We start from the raw sequence: 15,469 nt of genomic DNA on the forward strand, positions 1-15,469 counted from the left end.
GACCAGACTAGGGAAGGCTTTAAACACCAGAGAGGGAGGGCAGAGGGGTGGAAGGGAGCCACTGAAACTTCCTGGACAAGGGAATGGCATGTGTCCCAGGCCAATCAATTTGTCAGTTGTGGATATCATGTTGAGAAGAAAGGAGAGGGAAGAGAGGGATCAGCGACCTACTACAATAATACAGAGGCAGCAAAGCACTGGACTAACAGGGGTGGTTGGGTGAATAAAGAAAAGGGGACAGCAAAATATTGTGGAGACGAATCAAGAGAATATCGTAGCTGATTAGACCTGGGTGAAGGGAGAGTCTGGGATGATTCCAAGTTTACCACCCGAGTGACTGGAGAGAGGGTAGCCCAGCCCCTCCATCTTTCACAGACAGAAATGGATGCCCCAAGAGCTGTGGTGAGTTACTGAAGAGGGCAATGATCAGCCAGTGACAGAGCGGAAACTGAAGGTCTCTGACTTGAGGACCAGTGCTGCAAAATTCTCAGAAAGTGAGCATGGAATTGGAGGTTGAGCATGTACGATTTCTATTTATTCTCTGCAGGAAAGCCTTTTTTTGTTTGTTTCTTTATGGAAACAATGAGGGGACTGAGCTAAGTGGAACCCAAGACATTCTCTGGCTCTAAACATCCTCTGAAGATGTTTGGTTCTGAGAAAATTTGATGGGAAGTTTTCCCCCTTAGCCTGGATGCCTAAGTCACAGGTATAGAGAAATGTGAGAATTCAGTATTACTAAGCTTGACCAGGTCTGTTGGGTTGCCTGGTTTTTTCTTCCACCACCACCCCCATTTGCTCTCCTCTCCCACTTTGTGATTAAGAAACCAGCCCACCTGCACTGAACATTCAGAGGAGCTGTCCTGGGTAGAAAAAGAATCTAGTCTCGCACCTTCTACCCTGCCCACGTGGTCAGTTCCGCTAACCATGATGCTCCCCCCACCGTGAGCTCATCCCTTTGGGTGCATCACTCTGATTGGAGGGCTGAAGTGTAGGGTACCAAACTGCTGATGTCTGGGCACCCTCCGCCCTGCATTTGCTGCTTTGCTGGGTTCAGCTCCGCAAAAAGCTCCACAAGATGCCCCTGTGTGCCCTCCCTCCCCTCTTCCTGCCTTACTCCCCTTAGATTATAACCTCCTTGAAGGCAGGGACTATTGCTCCTTTTAAACTGCACCCCCAGGACTAATCACATTGCCTGGCCATGTAGTAGGTGCTTAATGTGGATTGGATTGAATTGGTGGGAGGCAATATGGGGCAGAGGAAGGGTCCTGACTTCATAGTCCAGATCCCAAGTTTCAATCTCTTGGCAGCAGCTGTGAGACTCTGGGGAAAGTCACCTAACCTGGGCCTCAGTTTCTCCATCTGTGAAAGGGGAGGATGAGAGTGTAAGCCTCTCAAGTCCCTTCCAGCTTTAGATCTCCAATCCCCTCATACTTAAGAACTGACTGCTCTGGCCTGGTGTTGTGACCCGTGTAATAGTTGTGAATGTGCCTCATCTCAATTCCCCTCATTTCATTTCCTTAAGAGCAATCAGCTGGTCCAAGAATAAATGATGAAATGAAAGGCACATATAGGTGGAGCCTTTCTTCACACAGGGTTTCTCCTCAACTGGCTCCACCATTCCACTAGCCAATTACTCGGAAAATGATTCAGTCCTCCCCTTCACTTTCTCAGGATGGCCTTAATATTGGTCAAAGAAACAAATTTCAAATCGCTTTTTCCTAAATTCTCCATATTCTTTAATCCAGAGAACCTCCTGCTTGTCATGTGCCCCCAATGTTTTTAAAGACAGAAGGCCCAGATCTACTGACATTTACCCTTCATTTTGTGATAGCAAAAATTTAGAAACAAAGTGGATGTTGCTCAGTTTTCCGTTAGGAAAGAGGCTAAACCAATCATGGTCTCTGTATGAGAATACATCTCCATGAATGATGACAAAGGGAAATGCTCTGGTAGATTGGTGGTCTTGGAGTCAGGACTTATGGATTCAGATCTGAACTTGGACACTTAGTATGTGATCCTAGACAAATAATTTGACATTGCAATATCCTTATGTAATTCTCTCCAAGAATATTATTGCAGAAAAATGGGTCCACATTAGTAGTTTCTGCATTGGGAATTCAATATCCTAAAGCAATAGGAAAGAAGGAAAAAAAAGGGAGAAAAGAAAGGAGGACAGGGGAAGAAGGAGGGAAGAAGAAAGGGAGTGAGGGAGGGAGTAATGAACAAAGCAAAGAAGGGGAAGGAAAGAAGAAAAAAGAGGAAGGAAAGAAATGAAGAAAAAGGGAAGGAAGGAAGAAAGGAAGGAAGGAAAGAAAAAGAGAAGGGAAGAAAGGCAGGAAAGAAGAGAAGGGAAGGAGAGAGAAAAACATGGGGATAATATTTAGTGATATAGAATAGAACAGAACTGGAAGGCAATGTACAAAATAATCCCAATAATGTAAGTGAAAGAGAGCTGAAATCAGATTAAAAACAACTTCCAATATTGAATGCTTCAGTAGATAGATGGTGAAACACATTTCCTCCCTCAGGAAAGAGGCGAGGGACCATAAGAGCAAAGGGAACATTATCTGACACCATCAGAAACAAATAAAATGCCTTCTTCCCATGACTGTGCTAAATCCACTAATTTTCCTTTTTGTAATTTGATCATACAATTGATGCGATCACAGATGATGTCATTGGTCCTTCTTAACATAAAATTATATCTGTGTTGTTTGCCCTGGAAATAATCAGCATAAATTTAAATACTGGACCATAGAATCATATTTGGAAATGTGGCATAGAAGAAAAGATAATTATTATGTATTAAGGTTGCTTTCCTTCTCTCATCCTATAATTTGCAGGAAATCTGTTTATATTATCACATTTGAATTGAAATTGAAATAAATTGAGAACAAATGGTCTCCCATCTTCTAGGCTTGTGCTACCCAAAATAGTTTGAAAGTTGGTCGGATGGAACTCAAAATACATTTTCCTATGGAAATGATATTTTTAATGGGCTACAATTCTTGTTTTCATGTATTAATCTTATCTCTGGATCCTAGGAATAGGAGCTAGAAACATTGTGCAGAAAGAAGGAAGACGAGTATTTTTCTCCTTCTTTCCATGAGGAAAGACTCAGGTAAAATTTTAACAAATAAAAATGTTCAAAACTCTCCCACTTCGTTTCCTATAGCCCTCTTCTATTTCCTACAATATTTCTTCTCAGATACCCCATGTTTCAATGTTTGTCCACAGTCACAAACTACAGCACTCCTACCAGGTTTTCCTGCCTCTCCCCTAAATAGCAATACATTATAGTAGCATAGAAACAAGAGAGTTTAAGAATCTAGTTAGTAGGACTCATCCATTAATCTGTCTTCTCATTGTCCATCTTGCAGTAAGTCCTATTTTTTCAGGATCTCTCATCTCCCTCCACACAGAGTGGGGTCCTTAGCTCTCTTCAGCCCCCTGTTAAATGAACCTGCAATTTGAACCATTTGCTATGGATGAAACCACTGGAAGTTTTACTTCTCAACAATTCTTTAGAACACTGAAGCAATCACTATTCAACCAACTCTGTTTTATGTTTCCAAATGAGTTAGATCAATATTTTAACCCTGCTGTTCAGCAAGTTGAGAAGAAGATTTCAAAAGGACTGGAACCAGCAGGACCAGCTCCACAAAGACCCCTGATCCAAGGGAGGGCAGACGAGAGTTCCTTCTTAGCCTCGGATGTGAAACTCAGTCTTCCAGACTAGTTGCATTGAGTTTGTTAGTCCAAGCTACCAGATTCTCCACTTCATTTTCCCAGGCCTCATCCATATCATCACTTTCTTTGGAACTTTTACTTTTCTTCTTCTCTTTGCTATCCCAGCTTTCGGCATCATCTTCTTCTTTACTTCCCAAATCCATAAGATTCATATTTGTCTCTAGAAGGAAGAAAAATTCAAATAGAACAGAAATGTTAAGGAAAGAAATACTTTGGGCTTTTAGTATGGTAATAATGCACATTTCCAAAGAGCGCCAGTTTACGCCAATGGACACTTCATAACAGAACTTTGTGAGGTGGGCACTGCAGGTATGGTTATCACTATGTTGCAGATAAGGGAGCTGAGATTCAGAGAAGATAAGGCGTATGCACAGAAGTAAGAAAGCTAAGTATCAGGGTAAGGATTTGAACACAGATCCCTTAGGTCCAATTGGGTCCACTGATTGCATTCTGCTGTTTCTGAGAATTTGGTAAGAATACTTTTTAATAATCTGATCAAACTCTAGTTTGGGAATCAAATTTCCTATTTCCTATATCTTTCATTTTTAAATAAATCTTTTATTGATTTCTTGTTGCTTGCCTTCTCAATGTGTGTATGCAGCGGAATTTGGAACTTGAAACTTTGAAAAATGAATGTTAAAATTTTTTACATGTAATTAGAAAAAATAAAATATTTTTAAAAATAAATGTGTACGTTATTGATTTCTTTCATTGCTCAATGACTCCAAGAGATAAGGGACCAATTGATGAGTTATGATGTCTCGCACTATCATTTTCCTTTTTAGTACTGTTACCCTTTATATTTTGTCCTAAAATTTCAAAACTATTTATAGCACCCCTAGTGGTATGTAATGGAATACAATTATGCTATTCAAAAAATGATAAAGGAAGAGTTTCAGAGGAACCTAGGAAAACTTGCATGAACTGAGGCAGAATGAAAGGAACAGGAGCAGTAGAACAATTTCTCCCATTACAACATAGTCAAGTCAAACAACTTTGAGAACTAAAACACTCCAATTAGTAGAGTGAGCAGATCTAGTTCCAGAAGACTTGTGAGAAAACAAGCTACTCCCCTCCTCACACAGGTGATAAAGAGTCAGGGTACAGACTGAGACAAAATTGTTGGACATAGTCAATGTGGAAGTTAGTTTCTACCTGACTATGGTGCATAGGGGTTCTAAGGGTTAGTAACTCTTTCAGTGAACGCTCAACCCACTCAACTCCCAATCTCATTATATAGCCTTTAAATTTTACAAATTACAAGTGTCTCAATGTAAACTCACAACAACAATGTAAACTCTGGAGAGCAGGTGTTATGAGACTATTTTATAGTTAAGGAAACTGAGGCAGACAGAGGTTAAGTAACTTTTCCAGGGTGAAAGGCACACAGATCACACAAGCAATGATCTGGTTTTGAAAACATGTCTTCCTGACTCCAGGTCTGGGGTTTTAGCTAGTGGCTCATCTAGCTACCTTTAGTATAATGTGACATACTTTTCTCTCTTCTCTGTCTCTGTCTCTCTCTCTCTCTCTCTGTCTCTCTCTCTCTCTCTCTCTCTCTCTCTCTCTCTCTCTCTCTCTTTCTCTTTCTCTCTCTGTCAGTCTTTCTGTCTCTGTCTCTCCTCCCCAAAAGACAACATTAAATAATGATTTCACAAAAAATCTGGTCATTTCACCTTCATAATGAGAATCAATGAACAGGCCAATTGGTGCAATTATAGATTATACACCAATATAAGTTCAAAGAATGAAGAAGGGGGATTGGAGAGGTACTAAGAGGTCCCAGAAGTAATCCTTTGTTCTGGGCTCAGCATTGGAGAAGGTCCTACACATGGTAGACTTGTTATTAGTTGTTGATTATCTTTCAACTACCATTTTTGGCATTAATAGTATCCAAAATAATTTTCGTGATTGCAGAATCCTGCTCTACCTTAGATACATTAAGGACATATAATTTGATAATGTCCCAATTGTACCCCACACCTTTTCCATGTACTCCTGGTCTAATCCAGTTGTTTTGCTCATCTTTGCTCTCTTAGATGCTATTTCTACCATCTCTATGAGCACATTAAGGATCACAATGTTATTTGAGTCCAGGAATCATGATTGTCCTTGATGGTAAAAATGATTGTTTTTTTTTTTTTTTTAATTTGAGAACTATACATGAGACTGTTTCATCTTTTCTTACATGTTTTTTATCCTCCCAATTTCATTCTCAGATGCCCTGCAATGTCTCTGTTCATTTATATCTTTCACTAAGCTTTCTTGGCACTTGGAATTCAATGACAAAATAAAATTGTCCTTTGCTTAAGGAGCGTGCATCCTTCAGGTCGGGGCCAGATAATGACAGCCCTAGAGGCCCTGGAGTGGGACAAGTGTTGGGTTTAAAATAAAGCAGATCCGGCTTCGGTTCTCACTCTATGGGTCTCATGAAACTCCTGAGAACTTATCTATTGGAAAGATACAATGACAGAATCACAGATTTTTGTACAAAATCACTACATGCTTTCTTTTACTTAGTTGCACAGAAAATATTTTTGGATAGTAAATGAATGACAATGTCATTAATAAATTATCATCAGCAAAAAGGAATACTTGTTTAATATTTTTTCAAATACACAACATTTTTAAAAGGCAGTATTTAGTTCATAGTACTTACCCAAAAAAGCAAAGAAGCTGTGTGAGTGTGGACTAGTGAGAGTAGGGCAAGAAAGAGAAGGTGAAAGTGAGGTTCCAATGGAGAATAATGGTCATTTATGAAACTCATGAATCTTCATCATCTTCACTTGAATTGCTCTTTTACTTAGTTGCACATTGAATTTTTTTGGAGAGTAAATGAATGAGAACACCCTTAGTAAACTGAGGATGGCTTAGATTCAAGCTTTGTGGTTTCACAATCATGTGACCTTGCTGCTCAATGTATTTTCAAGCTTTTACTCAACCTTGTGAAGTTTGAATCATCCTCACAAGTTTATGTTAAGTTGCTAAGATCCCCCTTAAGTTGTTGATGTTGTGTGACGTATGTGGTATTTTTTTTCACAACACACATATTCCATGTCAAGTTGAGCCAGCTCTTCATAAAGCACACAGCCAGTAAATGTTGGGATTTCTATTCAGTTCTTTGTAATTCTAGGTCCAGCAATGTCGCTTCTACTGAGTGCTGTCTGCCACCATCATAAAAACATTTCCACTAGCAACATATCCATGATTGTGATGTTGGAATCCAGGTGGGAGCCCTCTGTCCTCAATGAGGAAAAGTTCATTAAAAAAAAAAAAATCTGTGCATGTATTTGTCCCTTTTGTCTGTTTTCTTCTCTCCAGCCTGATATGTAAATGGGGCTCTTATCAAACTCCCTATAAGCTGGTTTTCCCCTCCACTGTTTTTTTTTTTTCTGTTTTATGACACATTTTGGGTAATCTTCTATGATATTTATTCCTTAGATTTTTGCAAAAAAGTCAATGTTTTGAATCCTCATTGCCTCGGGAAGTCATTTTTCTTCACTAGGCAAGTAAGTAAATATATGCTGATTAAAGCAATTAAATATATGATATTTCTATCAGGTAAATAAACTTCTCTGTGGAATCACTGTAATCAACTTTGATGTCTTTTGTTTTGGTTTTGTTTTTTGGGTTTTTTTTTTTTGTTGTTGTTGTTTGTTTGTTTGTTTTGTTTTGTTTTGTTTTTACAGGCAATTGGAGTTGACTGGATTGCCTAGGGCTACACAGCTAGTAAGTGTCTGAGGCCAGAGAAGTGCATTTATCCATTCTTATTCTACCTTTCAGCAGGAAAAGTAGCCAAATTAGAAAATCAGAACATGAATTTGAAGACCAAGGGCAGTACAACTGTACTTTTTAGAACTGGGTCCTCATGTGCAAAATGAGGAGTTTGGGTGGGATGGATTCCAAAGTCCCTTCCAGTCTAAGATCAACTGAGCCCCTTGTACCTGGGAGCTTTAGTTTCCATAACATGCTGATGATGGAGAATCACAAAATCTCATGGATGAAAGAGATCTTATATATCATCTATCTTATAACTTTGATTCACCTACAGAGTGTCACCAGACTCTGCTCTCTCTACCTCTTACATTGTTATCTTTACCAAATTTCTGCTTTTACCTCTATCTCCTCATGTACATTTGGAAAGAAATTTCTTGTTGGTCTTTCTGTTGTCACTGTTATTCTCTTGATTATCACATTTATTCACTCCTCTTGTATTTCTGTTATTTGGGGTATTTGAAAAACAAATAATCTCCCCAGTTCATGTTAAAAATAATCCAAACCCTTCTTTATTATAGAATGTCCATCTTTTTCCTCATTGTTAAACTCAGATTTGTAGGATATTTCATCCTAGTCTATGAGCATCCTCAGTTCCATTGGTCTTTGGAACACGTTTTTCCATTACCTCTTCCTTTTGTCATTGAGTGCAAAATAGTCTTGGATTTCTTTCCTTTATAGTTGAAGTTCTTTCTAATGGCTTGCAGAACGTGTTTCTAAATAGAATTTTAAATTACTATGTTTTGGAATTTGCAGCCTTGGGATTTTTCTGGAGAGATGTGAAGTTTTTCAATTAGAATTGTATTTTCTGTTTAGAAATTCTGAGCAGTTCTTGTCTCTCTTTTTGGTGTTATGTTTGTTTTGTTTTGTCCTGTTATATCTTTATGAGAGATCTATGATCCTTAGGTTGCCGCTACACATCCTGTTTTTGAGTTCAGTTTGTTTTGCTTGCATAATGAGCATATTTTCTTTTAACATTTTGTTTTGTATTTTTTTTCCTTCTCTTCTAAACTGGCTTTCACTTCTGGGAATTTGTACAACCAACCAATTGTTCTCTCTTTTGTTTCCCTGATGATTGCAGATTCATTTTTTATTTTTCCTATTCTGCTCTTTTTTTTTTCTGAGCAGAACATGCTTCCTACTTTCATAATTCACATTTATCTTTTAAACCACACAGAGACAGTGTGTTGTGATTTCATCTCTTAAAATCCACAGAGTCCTCTGTCTCATCAATTGCTGGATCATTTTTCTCCATTGTGTAGTATTCATTTGTAGATGCCTGAACTCATCTGTTAGATTTGCAGGCCATATTTCCTTATGTTATTGCTTTTCTTGTTGCTTTATTTGGTTATGTTCAAGGTTTGGTTCTCTTTTTCCTGAAATATTTGAAATCAGTCCTTTTTCCTCCTTATTTTCTTTATCATTTACTTCTTGACTCCAGCTTCCAAATACATAAAATCTAAAACTTTTATATGTGACTGCTATTCAAAATACATATTTAATTTCAACCTGTTAAATTGGCCCAAAGTACTAACCAGGCAAGACCTTTTTGGATTCTGACAGTGTCATGCAATGTTTTAGCTATGTCTTGTAGCTTTGTGTCATCTGAAAATTGGATAAGCATGCTAAATGTGGCATTAGGATTGTAAGGTCCTCAATGGCAGGGACTATCTTTTGCCTTTTTTTATATCCCAGAGCTTAACACACTGCCTGGCGCATAGTAGATGCTTCATAAAAGCTTATTCACTGACTGATCCATGCCTTTATTCAAGTCATTGATAATTTTTTTTAATTTTTTAATTTTAATGTTTTCTTTTATTATAATAATTATTAATGCTTTATATTTTCAAAATATAGATAATTTTCAATATTCACCCTTGCATTCCAAATTTTTCCCTCCCTTCCCCCCACCTCTTCCTTAGATGGCAAGTAATCCAATATATGTTAAACATGTGCAATTCTTCTATACTTATTTCTATAATTGATAAAAATTCTAAAATAAAAAGCTGATTAGCACAAAGACAAGTACAGATCTATAATGCACTCCACTATAGTGCAAATCAACATCAACTCTTTAATATCTACTCTTTGGGTCTAAACTATCTTAATCAAGCAACAAACAGTTTCTGACTCCTTGTGGGTGAATTCTGCATTTGCAATATATTTAGCATTTACTGCACATGCACACACACACACACATACACACACACACACACACACACAGACAAAAAAAAAAAAAACCTATGAAATACCTTGCCAAATGCTGAAATCCAGAAAATAATAATAGCTAACAGATACACAATATTCTACTATATAATAATATGATAGATGACATCTAGATAATATTAAAGTCCATTATTATATGCATATCCAGTCCCAAATCAGCCCTACTTTTTTCTATAGCTCAGTTATTTGATTCCCAAAATTATTCAGCACAGGATTGACTTAAGTAGGCTGTCCTGGAGAATTCAATAACATTTGGATCATTAAAAATGAATTGTTAATTCAAGTTTTCAATAGTACCCTTGATAAATTATAATATATATGATATGTATTTTATATATTAAATACATAATATTCATATATTATATATTGATAAATATAATATATAACATAATGTATATATTATAGTGATATGTAAATATATATTACATAATATATGTAATCATATGTATAATATATACATTATATGTATATACATATATTATATATATACATGTATACAGATTATATATATATAATATCTAAAACATATATTTATATAAATTCCTCACATGTTTCATGACAAACTGGGAGTCTGAGAGGGGGCTCTGAATGGGAGCTCTGCCCAGGAACTAGAGGCTGCATCTATTCTTTTCCCTGGAAGATTAAAATGTTATGCTTTGTAGACACCAGCAGATGGCAGCAGTGGCTTTAGGAAATGGAGTCATGGCACTCTGCTACTTGGACCTTGGTAGTTCTTGTGAAACATTTCAGAGCTTTGTGAGCAGCAGCAAGCTCACCTTGGACCTAGTCTAAGGGCCTTTCTTTTCTTGCTCCCTAGTTCCTCTTGTAGTCAGTGCTGGAGAAGCAAGAGAGATACCTTCAGATAGGTTAAAAGGATTAAACTTAATCACCTTGGGTCTCAGGTGCCTTGTCTGTAAACTTATATGGGAAAGTTAAACAAGATAAAATTTGAGATTACTTTCTCTTAGATCTATGGAGTTGTTTAAGAAAAGGCAAATTGAGATCATCATATACTTCAACAACAATACTATATGATGATCAATTCTGATGGACGTAGCTCTCTTCAACAATGAGATGAACCAAATCAGTTCCAATAGAGCAGTAATGAACTGAACCAGCTACACCCAGAGAAAGAACTCTGGGAAATGACTATGAAGCACTACATAGAATTCCCAATCCCTCTGTTTTTGTCCGCCTGCATTTTTGATTTCCTTCACAGGCTAATTGTACATTACTTCAAAGTCCGACTCTTTTCATACAGCAAAATAACGGTTTGGACACGTATACGTATATTGTATTTAACTTATACTTTAACATATTTAACATGTATTGGTCAATCTGCCATCTGGGGGAAGGGGTGGAGGGAAGGAGGGAAAAAGTTGGAACAAAAGGATTTGCAACTGTCAATGCTGAAAAATTACTTATGCATATATTTGTAAATAAAAAGCTATAAAAATTTTTTTAAAAAGAAAAGGCAAAGTTAAGTTTGCTCATAAGAAACTCTTCCTCACATGATACAGAGGAAAGAACCTTGGATTTGGAGTCAAAAACAGAATAGAACACCTCAAGGGCTAGTGAAGGTCTTTGAAAGTCAATGAATATCTTCAAGCATATGTTAGTTACTATTTGCCAAGAAATGATTCTTGGTGAGAAATGGACTACACTAGATGAACTCTGAAGTCCTTTCCAACTTGGGCATTCTGCATTTCAATGATCTGGAAGTCACCCTTCACTCTCCCAAGAGTCATAAGAAATCACAGGAAACAAAAAGTTGTGTGATTGGCGCCTCCCCATCAAAGAGGAATGAGACAACTGTTTGCTGATTTTCTATGGTAATAGAAAAATCTTCTATCTTTTTACAGAATGAATCCAGAACTCAACAAAACACCTCCCATCCTTGTTAAATCAAATGACTACAACCTACTTTGTGAAGGCACTAATGATACCAATACTCAGAATTGCTAAGGACAATAAAATCACAGGTGGTATTTTATGGCTATTCCAGTATTATGGCTATGTGAATTCATAGCCATGTAAATGATTAAACCCAAAGAGCTATTGTGAATAGGCTAATGCTAACTTGTAAAGATATCTCTGCTGGAACAGCTTGAGGATTTGTCCTTGGTCCTGGACTATTCGATATTTCATCAATATCTTTAATGAAGATCATCTTTGCAGATGACACACAATTAAGAAAGATCACTATCACATTAGAATAAAAAGTCAAGGATCCCAAGAGTTAGTTTAATGATGTGCTGGATTTAGCAAGACATGATTTTAGAGATAATATTAATGCTTCACATTTGAGATTTCTAAAAGGAAATCAATTTCCCTAGTTAAGATAAAAAAGGTATGGCAACAATGAGAGGAAGACGTAAGTAAACTAAGGTTTTAGTAGGTTCAATAAAAGCACACGAGTATGATGCAGAAGCCAAAAAAAAAACCCCGACGCCATTTTAAATTTTGGCAAGAGAAACACAGTAGACAGATTGTCAAGATCTTAGTATTGCTGTATTCTACCATGGTCAAACATCATCTATAAATTGTGTTCTTAGAACACTTTTTGGTATGGCTTTTGGGGAAGAACACTGAGAAGCTGGTTAGGATCCAGAGGAGGACAAACAATCTATCACCTTTCAGTTTGTCTTTGGACATGCTAATTCCATAAATTCCATATACAAAAGTTAGATTGAACTCACTTTACCTGATGCGTTGTATTGTGCATTCTTGATGGACTGTATAAAGCTTCTATCTAATTTTGTAGGTAACCTATTTTCCCGAGCAATTCTAGCCATAACAGAATGGAATCTAGAAAGAGAAAAATAAGTCATCCAACTTTTAAACTACATCAGTTTTTCTCCCATTTGACAATTTTAAATTAAAGTATATTTTTTCTTAATTGAAAAATCTTCCTTTTCCTCCTCCCCCTCATTGCCAGGATTTAAAAAAAGAAACATACAATCAAATATACTATATATATGTAACAAATATATAGTCAAATGAAACAAATTCCTGCATTGGTCATGTCCAAGAAAAAAATAACAAAAACATCTTTCATGACCCTAAGACCATCACTTCTTGATCAAAAGATGGGTAGTAGAACATAGCTTATCATTGCTTCTTTGGTTATCATGGTGGTTATTGCATTGATCAGAGTTCTCAGATCTCTCAAAGATTAATTTTTATAACATCATTATTAAAAATTTGTTTTGCTGGTTCTGTTCACTTACCTCTGCATCCATTCATAAAAACTTTCCAAGTTTTTCTGGCACCATCTCTTTCATCATTTCTTAGGACAGTAATATTCCATAACATTCATAAAGCTTAATTTATTTAGTCAATCAGCAATTGGTGTGAATTAGCTCTTACTTTCCATTTTTTGTTACTATAAAAAGAGCTACTATAAATATCTTTTTACATTTACAAATGTTGGCCTTTTGTTAAAGGCATAATAATAGCATATTGGGTTAAGAGTTATTATTTGTCCTTCGTTCTTGAAGAGGACCCTGACATTAGGGAGATGACCCCATGACATATAAGTGAATTGGGTTTAGGTGAGGGAGGACTGTGCAAGGTCACCTGCCTCACTTACCCATCCAGAGTCATCTAGATCCAGTGGCAAGATATGCAAACATAGGCAAGATATAAAAACAGTTGAATAGCTTAATACTTTGGGGGTTTAGTTCCAAACTTTCCTAACTAATCTTCAGTTCTATCACTGGTGTGCATGTCCTTTTTTCCTGTAGCCCTTCTAACATTTCATTTTCCCTTGTTTTTAATTGACATTGACAATAATAAATATCAAGTAGGAGAAAATTGCTTTACTTTGCATTTCTCTAAGTATTAGTGATGTGGGATTTTTTTTTCATATGGTTATTGATAGTTTGGATTTCTTCCTTTAAAAACTGCTGGTTCATATCTTTTGACCAACTAGCTCATATATCTTTTTGAAAATGTTCAGTATTTTTTTTTTAAATGTGACCTGGAACACAAAATTTTGAAGGTTTTTCTCACTACTATGATTGAGCTAACTCAAGTGTTAAGTCCAGTTATTTCCATTGCTTACTTTCATGTGGTTTCCAATGACATAATCACTGGGAAACAAAACAAGGGGGTATCCATAAAGTTAGCAAGAACAAGAGATGTGAGATCATACTAGAATCCATAGAAGTCAGCTAGTTCAACCAATGAGGAGAGGGACCAGACTTTTAAGTACAATGTTATTTTCCTTCCAGGTGTGAGAAAACTCCCTCAACTAATGAAGGCTGGCACATTTTCTGGAACGTACAGCCCCAAGAGTTGCCTACAATACCAGAGCCAATATATGTCAGTACATAACTTGAACTCAGACTTAGCTCCAAGGCCAGTTCTCTACTACATCACGCTGCCTCTCAGTTCAGCCAGTACCTGAACATATCTCCTTACCTTGCCAATTCCCATTCTGCCATAACTGAAAACTCATTTTTCATTCTTTGTATAAAGATCTCCACTGAATGGGAACTCAAGTCTACTACTTCTTTCCAAGGTAGCACATCTCACTGTAGGGGCTTACTTACTGTTAGAAAATCTTTTCTTCTATTAAGTCTAAGACTACGTCTCCAATATCAACCATCTGCTGTTGGTTCTGTGTCCTAGGGCTCAGCAGAACCAATCTATGCTCTTCTCCAAATTTTATTACTAGAGGACAGTTTTCCCCCTTGAGTCCTCACTTCTACAGGCATAGAACTATATCAATAGGTAATAATAGTTCAGATGGGCTCACTAACAATTATGTGCAGACAAAATAAAAAAAAAACCCTTTGTATATGAAACAATCATTCAATTATTTTATTTGTTTTGTAAAGGGAATGTTCATTTTGACAAACAAGTAATGAAAAATCTCATATGTGTCCATGTCCTGTTCTGAAGCTCTTTATACTTTATACTTCCTGAGATGATTTGCTGTCAGTACTATATCATTTAAATCATTACATCCATTGTGTATCTCTTGGTTATTTTATTTTCTTCTGTGTGTATCACTTCATAAACTTTCCATGTTCTTTGTATGTCTTAATTCTTACATTGAAACAATAGTTTATTATATTACTCTGCATGGTTCATTTAGCCAGTCACCAATTATGGAACAATATATACCCGGTTCTATTGTGAATTTTTGACAGATTTTCTCAATGCTAACATTTTGAATGATCCTTATAGTCAAATAATGAGGTCATATAGAAATCAAGTTTTGTAGTTCTTATAATGTCATGTTCAGTTCAATCATTTTTTTAGTTACATCCAAGTCTTCAGGATCTCATTTAGAGTTTTTGTGGCAGAGCCACTAGAGTGATTTGCTATTTTCTTTTCCAGTTCATTTCACATATAAAAAAACTGAGGCAATCAGGGGTAAGTGACTTGCCCAATAAGTGTTTGAGGACAGATTTTCACTCAAGACTTTCTGACTCTGGGCACTGTACCACCTACCTGTCCTAATATGTATCTATAATCCTGATATTGTTTTTAAAAAATAGGAATTTTCAGCTTTTCTAGTAATGTAATTACCTATGTCTTTACTGCCTTGCCAGCATTTAATTTTATATTCTTTTATTATTTTAGCCAGTTTAATGGGTGCTAGGTAATAGCTTTAAGTTTTCATTTGTATTTTTATTTTTCATTTATTTATTTCATTATTTATTATTTTATTATTATTGTATTGTTTTTATTATATTAAAGAATATAT

General features: G+C 36.3%; 1 protein-coding gene across 1 annotated transcript in view; it reads right to left on the reverse strand.

The window, feature by feature from the left end:
• Positions 1-2,969: 2,969 nt before the first annotated feature.
• Positions 2,970-15,469, reverse strand: part of UBE2U (ubiquitin conjugating enzyme E2 U) — an 87,806-nt gene continuing 75,306 nt past the window's right edge. The window contains exons 9-10 of the mRNA XM_051999511.1: positions 12,455-12,558; positions 2,970-3,910 (exon numbers count right to left, since the gene is read on the reverse strand). Of these exons, the coding sequence (XP_051855471.1) occupies positions 3,723-3,910; positions 12,455-12,558 (292 nt within the window). The 3' untranslated portion in view covers positions 2,970-3,722. The remainder of the gene's footprint in view (positions 3,911-12,454; positions 12,559-15,469) is intronic.

The sequence above is a fragment of the Antechinus flavipes genome, chromosome 4, assembly GCF_016432865.1.
Source record: "Antechinus flavipes isolate AdamAnt ecotype Samford, QLD, Australia chromosome 4, AdamAnt_v2, whole genome shotgun sequence".
Taxonomy (NCBI): domain Eukaryota; kingdom Metazoa; phylum Chordata; class Mammalia; order Dasyuromorphia; family Dasyuridae; genus Antechinus; species Antechinus flavipes.